Genomic DNA, 14,321 nt, shown 5'->3' with positions numbered 1-14,321 from the left:
GGAGTTATTGTTAATGTGGGTATTTGAGAGTTTAGGATTCAAGGTGAGCAGACTAAAGGATGAATTGATCAAAGTCTTCAAGCCTCCGAAGCATGAGATAAAATCACAGCATCGATGGGGGAAACGATTGTTTTTTTCTGACCCACAGATTTTTCTTTTGGCTTTCTTTCTTAGTTTGGGTTTTGCACATTTTCAGCTCTCCCCTGTTTTCAAATGTCTTTTGTTTAACCCACAGGCTTATTTTTGTCATCTACCGTTTCTCAATTTACTGTTTAGAAGTTTCCTAGTAGTTCATTGCTTTCCCACTATACCCTCCCTGTTCTCTCCTTTTCCCAGCCTCATCAAACTCTTTCTTTTTATTTATAGAGATAAACCTGAATCATTCCCCTATCCTTTTACAGATAATGATGGATCTGCTGGGTGTTTTCAGTTTCATGTCATTGTGTCAGATTCACAATATTTACAGTTCTATCCATTTTCCCATTTCTATTCTGTAAGATTTGGTGATTCCGTTATCTAATGTGGGAACAATTCTCAGTGGCAGCATAGAAAGCAAATTAGGTGTTGGGGTTTATTAAGAGGGCAATATTGAGCCAAAAGTGTGAGGTAATTTGCAACTTGCTAAAAACATTGGTGTGACCATACTTAGAATATTGTGTATAGTCCTGATTGCCTCAGTACAACAAGGTTATGAGAGCTACTGAAGAGAACAACTAGAACGATTGAGAGGATGGAGGGGTTGGGCGAGAATCTATTGTGTAAACTGGGTGTGTCCTCACTGGAAAAAGAGATTGAGAAGTAATATGATTGCTGTTTCCCATTGACTTCAATTTGTGAGGACACCATGATGCCACATTAGCTCAAATGCTGCCTGGATGTGAAGGGAAAGCACCATCACCTTTCCTCTGGAATTCTTTTGGCCATGTTTGAGTCAAAGCTGTGATTAGGTCTGGAACAGAGTGGTCCTGGCAGAACCCAAACTGAGTATTGGTGAGCAGGTTATTGCTGAGTAAGGGCCAGTTCAAAGCACTGTCGATGATACATTCCATTGTTTTGCTGATGACTGAGAGTAGGCTGATGGAATTGCAATTGCTGGCTCAGATTTGTCCTGCTTTTCATGGATAGGATATTCCCGTGCAATTTTCCATATTATCAGGGAGATGCCAGTGTTGCACTGAGACAACTTGGCTAGAATTGCGGCTAGTCCTGGATCACTAATCTCCAGCATTACAGCCGGGATATTGTTGGGGACCTTGTATCCAGTGAGCTCGGTTGCTCCTTTACATCATGTGGAGGGATTTAAATTGGCGAAAGACTTGTTTCAGTGCTGATGGGAACCAGAACCTAGTGGATGAATCATCCACTGAACACTTCGGACTGAAGATAGTTGCAAAAGCTTCAGTTATATCTTTTGCACTCGTGCTGGGCTCCCCATCATTGATTATGTGAATGTTTGTGGATTCTTCTCCTCCAGTTAGTTGTTTAGCTGTTCACTACAATATTACTGGTCTGGCAGGAATGCAAAGCTATATGCACTGTTGGTTGTGGGATCACTTGCTTCTGAATATCACAGGATCACAGAGTGCAGAAGAGGCCCTTCGGCCCATCGAGTCTACATCGAAACGTGAGAAACACCTGCCCTACCTACCTAACCCCATTTACCAGCCCATAGCTTTGAATTTTATGATGTGCCAAGTGCTCATCCAGGTACATTTTAAAGGATGTGAGGCAACCCACCTCCACCACCCTCCCAGGCAGCGCATTCCAGACCTTCACCACCCTCTGGGTAAAAACGTTTTTCCTCACATCCCCTTAAACCTCCTGCCCCTCACCTTGAACTTATGTCCCCTCGTAACTGACCCTTCAACTAAGGGGAACAGTTGCTCCCTATCTATTCTGTCCATGCCCCTCATAATCTTGTACACCTCAATAAGGTCACCCCTCAGGTCTTCTCTGCTCCAACGAAAACCACCCAAGTATATCCAACCTCTCTTCATAACTTAAATTTTTCATCCCAGGCAACATCCTGGTGAATCTCCTCTGCACCCCCTCCAGTGCAATCACATCCTTCCTATAATGTGGCGACCAGAACTGCACATAGTACTCCAGCTGTGGCCTCACCAAGGTTCTGTAAAACTCCAACAGGACCTCCCTACTTTTGTAATCTATGCCTTGATTGATAAAGGTAAGTGTCCCATATGCCTTTTTCACCACCCCACTAACATGTCCCTCTTCCTTCAGAGATCTATGAACACACATGCCAAGGTCCCTTTGTTCCTCAGAACTTCCTAGTGTCATGCCGTTCATTGAATACTTCCTTGTCAAATTACTCCTTCCAAAGTATATCACCTCACACTTTACAGGGTTAAATTCCATCTGCCACTTATCTGCCGATTTGACCATCCCGTCTATATCTTCCTGAAGCCCAAGACACTCAACCTCACTGTTAACCACCCGGCCAATCTTTGTGTCATCCGCAAACTTACTAGTCCTACCCCCCACATTGTCATTTATGTCATTTTTATAAATGATGAATAATAGGGGACCCAGCACAGATCCCTGTGGTACACCACTGGACACAGGCTTCCAGTCACTAAAACATCCTTCTGTCATCACACTCTGCCTCCTACAACGAAGCCAATTTTGAATCCACCTCGTCAAATTACCCTGTCTCCCATGTGCATTTGCCTTCTTTATAAGTCTCCCATGTGGGACCTTGTCAAAGGCTTTGCTGAAATCCATATAAACTACATCAACTACACTACCCTCATCTACACACCTGGTCACCTCCTCAAAAAATTAAATTAAATTTGTTAGGCATGACCTCCCTCTGACAAAGCCATGCTGATTATCCCTGATCAAACTTTGCCTCTCCAAGTGGAGATAGATTCTCTCCTTCAGAATTTTCTCCAATAGTTTCCCTACCACTGACGTGAGGCTCACTGGCCTGTAGTCCCCTGGCTTCTCTCTACAACCCTTCTTAAATAGCAAAACCATATTAGCTGTTCTGCAGTCCTCTGGAACCTCCCCCGTGGCCAGAGAGGAATTAAAAATTTGAGTCAGACCCCCTGCGATCTCCTCCCTTGCCTCCCTCAGCAGTCTGGGACACACATCATCCGGACCTGGAGATTTATCCACTTTTAAGTCTGCCAACACCTCCAATACCTTGTCACTCTCGATATCAATTTGCTCAAGAACCTTGCAGTCTCTATCCCCGAGTTCGATACCTTCATCCTCATTCTCTTGGGTGAAGACAGATGTGAAGTATATATGTTTTGGTGATGTGTTGTGGCCTCACCAGGTTGGCATCTCATGTTTATATACCCCTGATGCTGATCCCGCAATGCTCTCCTACACATTAATTGAACCAGGGTTGAGCCCCTGGTTTGATTGAAATGGTGGAGTGATGGATATGCCTTCCCACAATTCTGCAGCTGATGGCCCACAGCGCTTTTCGGATAGTGAGTTTAGAGACAGTAGATCTATTGTGTATCCATCACATTTAGCACGGTGATACTATCGCACAACACAATGAGAGGTGTCTTCAGTTTGAAGACGGTACTTCATTTCCTACGAGGACTGTGCAGTGGTCACTCCTATAGTGTCATAGACGGATGCATCTGCAATAGGTAGATGGGTGAGGACAAATAGGGTTCCACCTCCTGTTGGTTCTCTGGCCAACTGCCGCAAGCCCAGTCTGGCAGATATGTCTTTCAGGACTCAGAAAGCTCTGTCATTAGTGGTGCTACCGAGCCATTCTTGATGGGAGAAATTAAGTCCCCACCTATAGTGAATTCTCTGCCCCTGCTTTATCTAATTAACCTGGAGGAGTCCATATTCATCAACTGAAGGAGGGCAATAATCAGCAGGTGGTTTTGTTGTCTATCTTTGGCCTCATGCCAAGAGATTTCCTGGGGTTCTGAGTCTATATTGAGGACTCTCCCTGGTTACTGTATACCCCTAGGCTGCCATCTCTGGTGGATCCATCTAGTGGGAAAGGGCATACCCAGGAATAGTAGCAGAAGAGTCTGGGATGTTGTTTGATGGTCATATTGACAGGATTATTCTTATGTCAGGCTGTTGTTTTATTAGTCACATTTGTTACAAGTCCTTCAATGTTAGTGGGGACTTTGCATGGTCGACTGAGCTGTGACTGAATCCAATGCTGGGAGCTCTTATTACACCTTTTTATAGCTGTGTTGCATGTTGATCTAGACCATTTCAGAGGGCAGTGAAGAGTCAGCCATGTTGCTGGGTGTCTGGAGTCATATACAGGTCAGGATGAGTAAGGACAGCAGGTTTCCTTCCCAAAAGGACATGAGCCACCCAGATGGCTTTTGATGACAATTCAATATTATCTAATTACCTTAGATCAAATTCACAAACTGTCACAGTGAGATCTAAGTTCAGGTCTCTGGAGTATGAGTCCAGGCTACTAGTTTGTTAATTCAGTAACATAACCACAATGCTGCTGTATCTGTATGTGGTAAATGTTGTATGCTTGGAAGAAACAGATCACTTTGGGTCTACGGTTCCCAAAGCTCTGAGGCTTTCCTCACCTCATGCTTGGTTCTGTTGTAGGCTAATTATTGGAGGTTGATTTATCACCATTATCAGCATGTGACTGCCCGGGTGTTAGAAGATGATCTAGATAGCTCTTGGTCTTCTATCATCCTTACATTCTGCAAGTTCTGTAATGTTTAAATAACCCAAACTCATTGCAACCCTCCCACTTACCCGATGTTCTTTTCCATTGAAAATCTTCTCGTATGTTAACAATGAGCTGATTCCATCTACCCATTCTTCAATCGCCTGTTCAAGTCTGTCCCAGTAAAACTTTGTCAAGTGGAACAGCTGGAAATCATCCCACTTTGTCAAGAACTCAGTGATTCTGGAGTTTGGATCTGTGAACACAAAATGGAGAAAAACAAACATCATTGAATTTCTAGCCACGTTGTTCTACTTCCTTTACAGGAAGCGACTGAATCCTCCTGTGAGCCACATTATCAAACAAAGTGTGAAAATCCAGAAACATTAAGTGATAGCATAGCTGATTTGTGACCTAATTCCTAACCTTGCCCCAAATCCCTTCATACCCATGATTAACAAGAAGCTATCAATCTCAAATTTAAACCCAGCAATTGTCTTTATTATTTGCTGGATGTGGGAGTCGTTGGCAAGGCCAGCGTTTGTTGTCCATCCCAAATTGCCCCAGAGAAGGAGGTGGTGAGACACCTTCTTGAACAACTGCAATATATCTGGTGCCTGTACGCCCACAGCGCTTCTGGGAAGGGAGTCCCAGGATTTTGACACAGTGACAGTAAAGGAACAGTGATTTTATTCAAGGTCAGGATAGTGTGTAGCCTGGAGAGGAACTTGCAGGTTCTGGTGCTCCCATGCATCTGTTGCCCTTGTTCTTCTTGGTGGTAAAAGTCATGGATTTGGAAGGTGGAGTCAAAGGAGCCTTGGTGAGATGCTACGGTGCATCTTGTAGACACTACACACTGCTGCCACTGTGCATAAGTGGTGGAAGGAGCTAATGTCTTCACATTGAGGATACCCTCCATCATCGTGCTAATTGGGATAGATTTCAAACAGATGTAGCAACTCAAGGCAGGGCAACCATGAGGTGCTGTGAGCGATCAGCAGCAGCAGAACTGTACTCAGCCACAATCTATAACCTCATGGCCCGGTATTTCCCACACTCTACCATTACCACCAAGCCAGGGGATTAACCTTGGTTCAATGAAAAGTGCAGGAGGGCACACCTGGAGCAGCATCTGGCATACCTAAAAATGAGGTGTCAACCTGGTGAAGCTATAACACAGGACTACTTGTGTGCCAAACAGCATTAGCAGCAAGTAACAGACAGAGCTAAGTGATTCCGCAACCATTGGATCACATCTAAGCTCTGTAATCCTACCATGTCCTGTCACGAATGATGGCGGACAATTAAACTACTCACTGGAGGAGGAGGCTCCTCAAATATCCCCATCCTCAATGATGGGGGAGTCCAGTACATCAGTGCAAAAGATAAGGCTGAAGCATTTGCTGCAATCTTCAGCCAGGAGTGCCTAGTGGATGATCCATCTCGGCATCCTCCAGATGCCCCCAGCATCACAGATGCCAGTCTTCAGCCAATTCAATTCACTCCACGTGATAAAGAAACAGATGCAGGCACCAGATACTGCAAAGGCTATGGGCCCTGACAATATTCCAGCAACAGTATTGAAGATTTGTGCTCCAGAACTTGCTGCGCCCCTAGCCAAGCTGTTTCAGTGCAGCTACAATACTGGCACCTGCCCCTACAATGTGAAAAATTGCCCAGTTATGTCCTGTACACAAAAAGCAGGACAAATCCAACCCAGCCAATTACCCATCAGTCTACTCGCGACCATCAGTAAAGTGAAGGAAGGAGTCAGCAGCAGTGCTTTCAAGCGGCAATTGCTCAGCAATAACCTGCTCACTGACACGCAGTTTGGGTTCCGCCAGGATCACTCAGCTCCTTACCTCATTACAGTCTTGTTTCAAACATGGACATAAGAGCTGAGCTCCAGAGGTGGGATGAAAGTGACTGCCCTTGACATCAATGCAGCATTTGATTGGGTGTGACATCAGGGAACCTTAGCAAAACTGTAGTCAATGGGAATCAGTGGGAAAACTCTCCAGTGGTTGGAGTCAGACCAAGCACAAATGTAGATGGATGTGGTTGTTGGAGGTCAATCATCTCAGTCCCAGGATATCACTGCAGGAGTTCCTCAGGGTAGTGTCCTAGGCCCAACCATCTCCAGCTGCTTCATCAATGACCTTCATTCCATCATAAGGTCTGAAGTGGAGATGTTCACTGATGATTGCACAATGTTCAGCAACATTCACAACTCCTCAGATACTGAAGCAGTCCATGTCCACATGCAGCAAGGCCTGGGTGATATCCAGGCTTGGGCTGACAAGTGGCAAGTAATATTTGTGCCACACAACTATCAGACAATGAGCATCTGCAACAAGAGAGAATCTAACCATCGCCCCTTGACATTTAATACCATTGCTATTGCTGAATTCTCCACCATCAATATCCTGGGGGTTACCATTGACCAGAATGTGAACTGAACTAGCCACATAAATACAGTGGCGAGAAGAGCAGGTCAGAGGCTAGGAATGCTGCAGTGAGTAACTCAAATCCTGACTCCCCAAAGCCTGTCCACCATCTACAAGGCACAAGTCAGCAGTGTGATAGAATACTCTCCACTTGCCTGGATGAGTGCAGCTCCATGAATACTCATGAAGTTTGACAGCATCCAGTACAAAGCAACCCGGTTGATTGGCACCCCATCCATAAACATTCACTCCCTCCACCACCGACGCACAGTAGCAGCAGTGTGTACGATCTACAAGATGCACTGCAGGAACTCACCAAGGCTGCTTAGACAGCACCTTCCCACCCACAGACGCTACCATCTCAGAAGGCAAGGGCAGCAATAGATGGGAACACCACCATCTGGAAGTTCTCCTCTAAGCCACTCAGCATCTTGGCTTGAAAATATATCACCATTCCTTCACTGTTGCTGGAACTCCCTCCCTAACAGCACTGTGGATATACCTGCGCCATATGGACTGCAGCAGTTCAAGGCAGGAGCTAACCACCATCATCTCAAGGGCAATTTAGAACTCAGGATGGGCAATAAATGCTGGCCTATCCAGTGAAGCCCACAACCCATGAATTAATTTTTAAAAATGTTTTAAGTGGTGGATGGGATGCCGATCAAGTGGGCTCTTTTTTCTGGATGGTGTAGATTTTTGAGTGTTGTTGGAGCTGCAGACATCTAGGCAAGGGGAGAATATTCCATTGCACTCCTAAGTTGTGCTTTGCAGATGGTGGGCAGAATTTGAGAAGACAGGAGTGAGTTACTCTCCTCATAATTCCCAGCTTCTGACATGCTCTTGCAGCTACACTATTTATATGGCGAATCCAGTTCAGTTACTGGTCAATGGTAACCCCCAGGATGTTGAGAGCGGGCGATTCAATGATGGTGATGTCATTAAATGTCAAGTGGACATGGTTATATTCTATCTTGTTGGAGACCATCATTGCTTGGCACTTGTATGGCATGAATGCTACTTGCCATTTTATGATCAGGTAGCTCTCGGAGGTGGGACATCCTTTCTGATAGCAGCTTAAGTCTTGTTCTGAGCCAATTAATGGCCCTATGGCTGTTAATTTGGCTCGGACACTCCCAGTCACATGGAGCTTGGTGCAGCTTAATTTTAATCCAGGGAGGTGGTGCGGGTCACTGCCTTGGTGTGGAATTCTCCCCATGGCTCTATGACTAGGGAGTATAGTAAAGAAGATTGGAGCCAGACCTTTCAGGAGTGAAATTATAATAAAAACTCCAATACACAGGAACCCTCTTCTGTAAGCAGCCTATTGATTCTAGATCTGAGGTGAGGTGACTGTCCCTGCCATCATGGCAGCATTTGGCCACGCATGGCTCCAATGCCAGGTATCTACTGAACAGTTCCAGAACTCAGGGGCTCCCTCAACCTGTGACTGTGATATCCCTTTAGAGGGTCAATCATTTAACTCCTTCTACTCGGTCCCTGTCCTGTTCCCTCTTCCTGTCTGAGCTGCAAGTAATGCACAAGATATGGTCAATCTATTAGAATAGAAATTTTATTCTGAAGTATTTTATGAACATACCTGTGCCCATTCTCATTCTTTTTGTAGTTGTTGGATATTCTGTCTCGTTTGGACCTTCAGCCATGGTGCTGACAGATGTTCCCAGATTAGGATGTTCTGTAATAAATATTAGATGAATACAAGGATTAGATGGATATATTAAAATCAGAAGAACATTGACAGCTTCAAACAGTGAGGTGATGCACAGCATTTATTTGCAGGATACCGTTAGAGATTTTACAATCTCACAAATGTCACGGTGATGCAGATGGTAGATTTTTTTGGCTGCTAGACAATGTATGACCTGCTCTCACCCTTCTCCTCAAAAAATCCACGCTTGACCCCTTTGTCCTTGCAAACAACTGTCCTCCAGTCTCCTTTTCCCTCTCAAAGTCCTTGAACATGTTATTATCTCCAAAATCCATGCCCATCTTTCATGGAATTCCATGTTTGAATCCCTCCAATCAAGGTGCAACCATTCCACAGGACCAAAACGGCTCTTATTGAAATCACAAATAACACCCTTCCTGGCTCTGACAGTAAGAAATGAAGCATTTTCATCCTTCCCGACCTGTCTACAGCCTTTGACATGGTTGACCACATCATCCTTCTCCAACTCCTCTCTGCTGTCACCCAGCTGGGTGAAAATGCGGCAAAAGTTCCCAGATCAATTCTTATCTATTAAATTGCAGCCAAAGAATCTCTTCCCACTCCCACACCATTATCTCTGGAGTCCCCCAATGATGTCTCGTTAGCCCTCTTCTATTTCTCATCAATACGCTGTCCCTTGGCAACCTGGTTCCACATGTAAGCTGAGGACACCCAGCTCTACTTCATCACTGCTTCCTGTATCCTGACTCTAAACAAGTCTCTTTTACCCATCATCTGTGCCTACTGGTCCACGCTGGCTCCTAGTCTCACAACATCTCATTTTAAAATCCCCAACCTAGCATTTCAAATTTCTCCATGGCCCCTCTCGTCCTATCGATGTAACCTCGAACAGCTCTGGAAGCTATCAACATCTCTGCCCTCCATCTCTCCAAGTCTGACATGTTTCACATCCGGATGATAATCGTCCAAAACTGGGGGCCAAGTTCTGAGCTCTGGAATTCCCTTCCTGAGTGTCTCAGCCTCTGTTACTTTTCTCTCCTCCTTTCAAATTCTCCTTAAAAACACTAACTCTCTGACTAAAGTTTTTGGTCACCTGCTCTGGTACTCCTTCAGTATCTCGGTGCCTTTTTAAAAAGGAATTGTACTGGTTTTGTTAAACAGCACGGGATGTTTTGTTAATGAAAGGTGCTATATAAATGCAATTTGTTGCATTTTCTCCACTTGTGTGTCTCACTGCATGTCTGCCCATACCCTTGTGCCCAAACAAACTATCAGCCAGTGTCTTATCATTTCTCCACTGTCGAAGTATAAAAATGATTCAGTCTCGGATCAGTCTTTTCTCCAAATTACAAATTAAATTATTCTCCACGTTAATTTGTAAAGAAGTTTGAGACAATGTAAAATTTAGTTATCAGCTGTTTAACTCACATTACACCCACCCCCCACTGAACCAACCCTGAAGCCCCCACTGACCCGGCCCCGCACCCCCCACTGACCCAGCCCCACACCCCGCCACTGACCCAGCCCCACACCCCCCACTGACCCAGCCCCGCACCCCCCACTGACCCAGCCCCGCACCCCCCACTGACCCATCCCCGCACCCCCCACTGACCCAGCCCCGCACCCCCCACTGACCCAGCCCCGCACCCTCCCACTGACCCAGCCCCCCAACCCCCACTGACCCGGCCCCGCACCTCCCACTGACCCAGCCCCCTAACCCCCACTGACCCGGCCGCGCACCCCCCACTGACCCAGCCCCGCACCCCCCACCGACCAAGCCCCGCACCCGCCCACTGACCCAGCCCCGCACCCCCCACTGACCCATCCCCGCACCCCCCACTGACCCAGCCCCGCACCCCCCACTGACCCAGCCCCGCACCCCCCACCGACCAAGCCCCGCACCCGCCCACTGACCCAGCCCCGCACCCCCCACTGACCCATCCCCGCACCCCCCACTGACCCAGCCCCGCACCCCCCACTGACCCAGCCCCGCACCCTCCCACTGACCCAGCCCCCCAACCCCCACTGACCCGGCCCCGCACCTCCCACTGACCCAGCCCCCTAACCCCCACTGACCCGGCCGCGCACCCCCCACTGACCCAGCCCCGCACCCCCCACCGACCAAGCCCCGCACCCGCCCACTGACCCAGCCCCGCACCCCCCACTGACCCAGCCCCGCACCCCCCACTGACCCAGCCCCGCACCCCCCACTGACCCAGCCCCGCACCCCCCACTGACCCAGCCCCGCACCCTCCACTGACCCAGCCCCGCCCCACTGACCCAGCGCCGCACCCCCCACTGACCCAGCCCCGCACCCCCCACTGACCCAGCCCCGCACCCCCCACTGACCCAGCCCCTCACCCCCCACTGACCCCAGCCCCGCACCCCCCACTGACCCAGCCCCGCACCCCCCACTGACCCAGCTTTGTCCTATCTTCATTCCATTTGCCTTCCTAATCACTGGCTGAACTAACATGCTAATCTTTAGTGATTCATCTCCCAGTGCACTCAAATCCCTCTGTACACAGAGCTCTGCAATCTCTCTTAATTTAAATAATATGCTGCTTTTCTATTCTTCCTGCCAAAATGGACAAGTTCATTTTTTTTCTATATTGTACGCCATCTGCCAAATTTTTGCCCATTCACTTAACCTATCTAAACCCCTTCGTAAACTCTGATGTTCTCTTAACAACTTATTTTCCTACCTATTTTTGTGTCATCAGCAAACTTAAGCTACCATGCATTCGGTTCCTTCATCCAAGTTATTGATATAAACTGGATATAGTTAAGGCCCCAGCACTGATCCCTGTGACACTCCACTAGTTGCAACTTGCCAGCCTAAAATTGAACCACTTATTCTGACTCCCTGCATCTTGTTAACTAACCAATCCTCTACCATGTTATTGTGTTACCCCCTCCAACATGAGCTCCTATTTGGTGCTGTAACCTTTAATGTGGCACCTTATCAAATGCCTTTTGGAAATCCAGTGCACCACATCTACAGATTCCCCCTTATCATCCTTGCTTGCAACATAGAAAGATTACAGCACAAGAGAACAAAAACAAAAATCTGGAAAAACTCAGCTGGTCTGGCAGCATCTGCGGAGAGGAACACAGTTAACTTTTCGAGTCCGAATGACTCTTCGTCAGAACTAAGGAAAATAGAAAAGAGGTGAAATATAAGCTGCTATAAGGGGGAGGGGGGGTTGGGGGTGGGACAGGTAGAGCTGGATAGAGGGCCAGTGATTGGTGGAGATTGCCAAAAGATGTCATAGACAAAAGGACCAAAGAGGTGTTGACGGTGGTGACATTAGCTAAGGAATGTGCAAATGGTGACATTAAGGGTAGAAAGCAGGACGAGCAAGGTACAGATAGCCCTAGTGGGGGTGGGGCGGGGGGAAGGAATCGAAATAGGCTAAAATATAGAGATAAAACAATGGATGGAAATACATTTAAAAATAATGGAAATAGGTGGGAAAAGAAAAATATATGTAAATTATTGGAAAAGGGGGGATCGGAAACGGGGTGTGGATGGAGGAGAGAGTTCATCATCTAAAATTGTTGAACTCAATATTCAGTTAAGAAGGCTGTAAAGTGCCGAGTCGGAAATTGAGGTGCTGTTCCTCCAGTTTGCGTTGGGCTTCACTGGAACAATGCAGCAGGCCAAGGACGGACATGTGGGCATGACAGCAGGGTGGAGTGTTGAAATGGCAAGCGACAGGGAGGTCTGGGTAATGCTTGTGGACAGACCGAAGATGTTCTGCAAAGCGGTCACCCTGTCTGCGTTTGGTCGCTCCAATGTAGAGAAAACCGCATTGGGAGCAACGAATGCAGTAGACTAAATTGAGGGAAGTGCAAGTGAAATGCTGCTTCACTTGAAAGGAGTGTTTGGGCCCTTGGACAATGAGGAGAGGGGAAATAAAGGGGCAGGTGTTGCACCTTCTGCGGTTGCATGGGAAGGTGCCATGGGAGGGGGTTGAGGTGTAGGGGGTGATGGAGGAGTGGACCAGGGTGTCCCGGAGGGAACGATCCCTGTGGAATGCCGTCAGGGGGGGTGAAGGGAAGATGTGTTTGGTGGTGGCATCATGCTGGAGTTGGTGGAAATGGCGCAGGATGATCCTTTGAATGCAGAGACTGGTGCAGTGATAAGTGAGGACAAGGGGGACCCTATCATGTTTCTGGGAGGGAGGGGGAAGGTGTGAGGGCGGATGCGCGGGAGATGGGCCGAACACGGTTGAGGGCCCTGTCAACCACCGTGGGTGGAAAACCTCACTTAAGGAAGGAGGAGGACATGTCAGAGGAACTGTTTGCCACATTTCTGTCTTCACCCCTTCCCCTGTCTCCCAGAACCCTGATAGGGTCCCACGTGTCCTCACTTTTCACCCCACCAGGATCCATATTCAAAGGATCATCCCCCACCATTTTTTGTCAACTCCAACATGAGGCCACGACAAAACACATCTTTTCCTCACCCCCCATCAGCATTCCGTAGGGAGCATTCCCTCTGTGACACTCTGGTCCACTCCTCCATCACCCCCCAAATCCTCATCGCCTTTCAATGGCACCTTCCCATGCAATTGCAGATGGTGCAACACCTCGTCATTTACTGCTTCCGTTCTCATGATCCAAGGCCCCAAACACTCCTTTCAGGAGAAAGGGCGATTCACTTGCAACTCCTTCAATTTTGCCGACTGTATTCGCTGAACCCGAAGCAGTCTCCTCTAAATTGGGGAGACTAAACGCAGACTGGGGGATCGATTTGCAGAACACCTTCACTCAGTCTGCAAGCATGACCCAGACCTTCCTGTTGCTTGCCAGTTCAACACACCACCTTGCTCCCATGCCCACATGTCCGTCCATGGCTCCTGCAATGCTCCAGTGAAGCCCAAGGCAAACCGGAGGAACGGCACCTCATCTTTTGATTGGGTAATTTACGGCCTTTTGAAGTGAACATTAAGCACAACAACTTCAGACCATGAACTTTGTGCTAGTGAGTATAGGAATAGGAGATAGAAAGGATGAATGCGTGGCTGAAGAGATGGTGCAGGAGGGAGAGCTTTAGTTTCCGGAATTATTGGGTCTGTTTCTGGCGAAGTTGGGGCCTGTACAAGTCGGAGAGTTGCTCATGAACTGGAACAGGACAAACATCCTTCTGGGGGGGTTTGCTAGTGCTGCTGGCTGGGATGGGGGGGGCGCAGCTTTAAACTGATTTGGCAGGGGGATGGGATGCAGAGCGGAGGTACAGTAGGGGGTGATGCACAGCCAAATATAGAAGGGAAACGAATCAATCTGGAAGGGAGAACAAATATAGACCTGTTAAGGCACAAAGCTGGATTGCGTTTACTTTAACCCAAGGAGTTTTACCAGTAAGGCCGATGAATTGAGGACATTGATTAACACATAGGAATGTAATGTTGGTGCTATCAGAGAGAGATGGTTGAGGGGAGGACAGGGATGGCAGCTAAATATTACAGTGTATAAAATCTTCATGTGTGACAGGGCAGGGTGTAAAAGAGGAGGTGCCATTGCCCTATTG

General features: G+C 47.6%; 1 protein-coding gene across 1 annotated transcript in view; it reads right to left on the bottom strand.

Moving 5' to 3' along the window:
• LOC144691326 (NACHT, LRR and PYD domains-containing protein 3-like) overlaps nt 1–8,786 on the bottom strand; it is a 44,570-nt gene extending 35,784 nt beyond the window's left edge. Inside the window, exons 1-2 of the mRNA XM_078559330.1 lie at nt 8,696–8,786; nt 4,738–4,904 (exon numbers count right to left, since the gene is read on the bottom strand). Coding sequence (XP_078415456.1) covers nt 4,738–4,904; nt 8,696–8,759 — 231 coding nt within the window. The 5' untranslated portion in view covers nt 8,760–8,786. The remainder of the gene's footprint in view (nt 1–4,737; nt 4,905–8,695) is intronic.
• Nucleotides 8,787–14,321: the final 5,535 nt, after the last annotated feature.

This window comes from Cetorhinus maximus, chromosome 16 (genome assembly GCF_964194155.1).
Source record: "Cetorhinus maximus chromosome 16, sCetMax3.hap1.1, whole genome shotgun sequence".
Taxonomy (NCBI): domain Eukaryota; kingdom Metazoa; phylum Chordata; class Chondrichthyes; order Lamniformes; family Cetorhinidae; genus Cetorhinus; species Cetorhinus maximus.
This window is presented reverse-complemented; position numbering and strand designations above follow the sequence as displayed.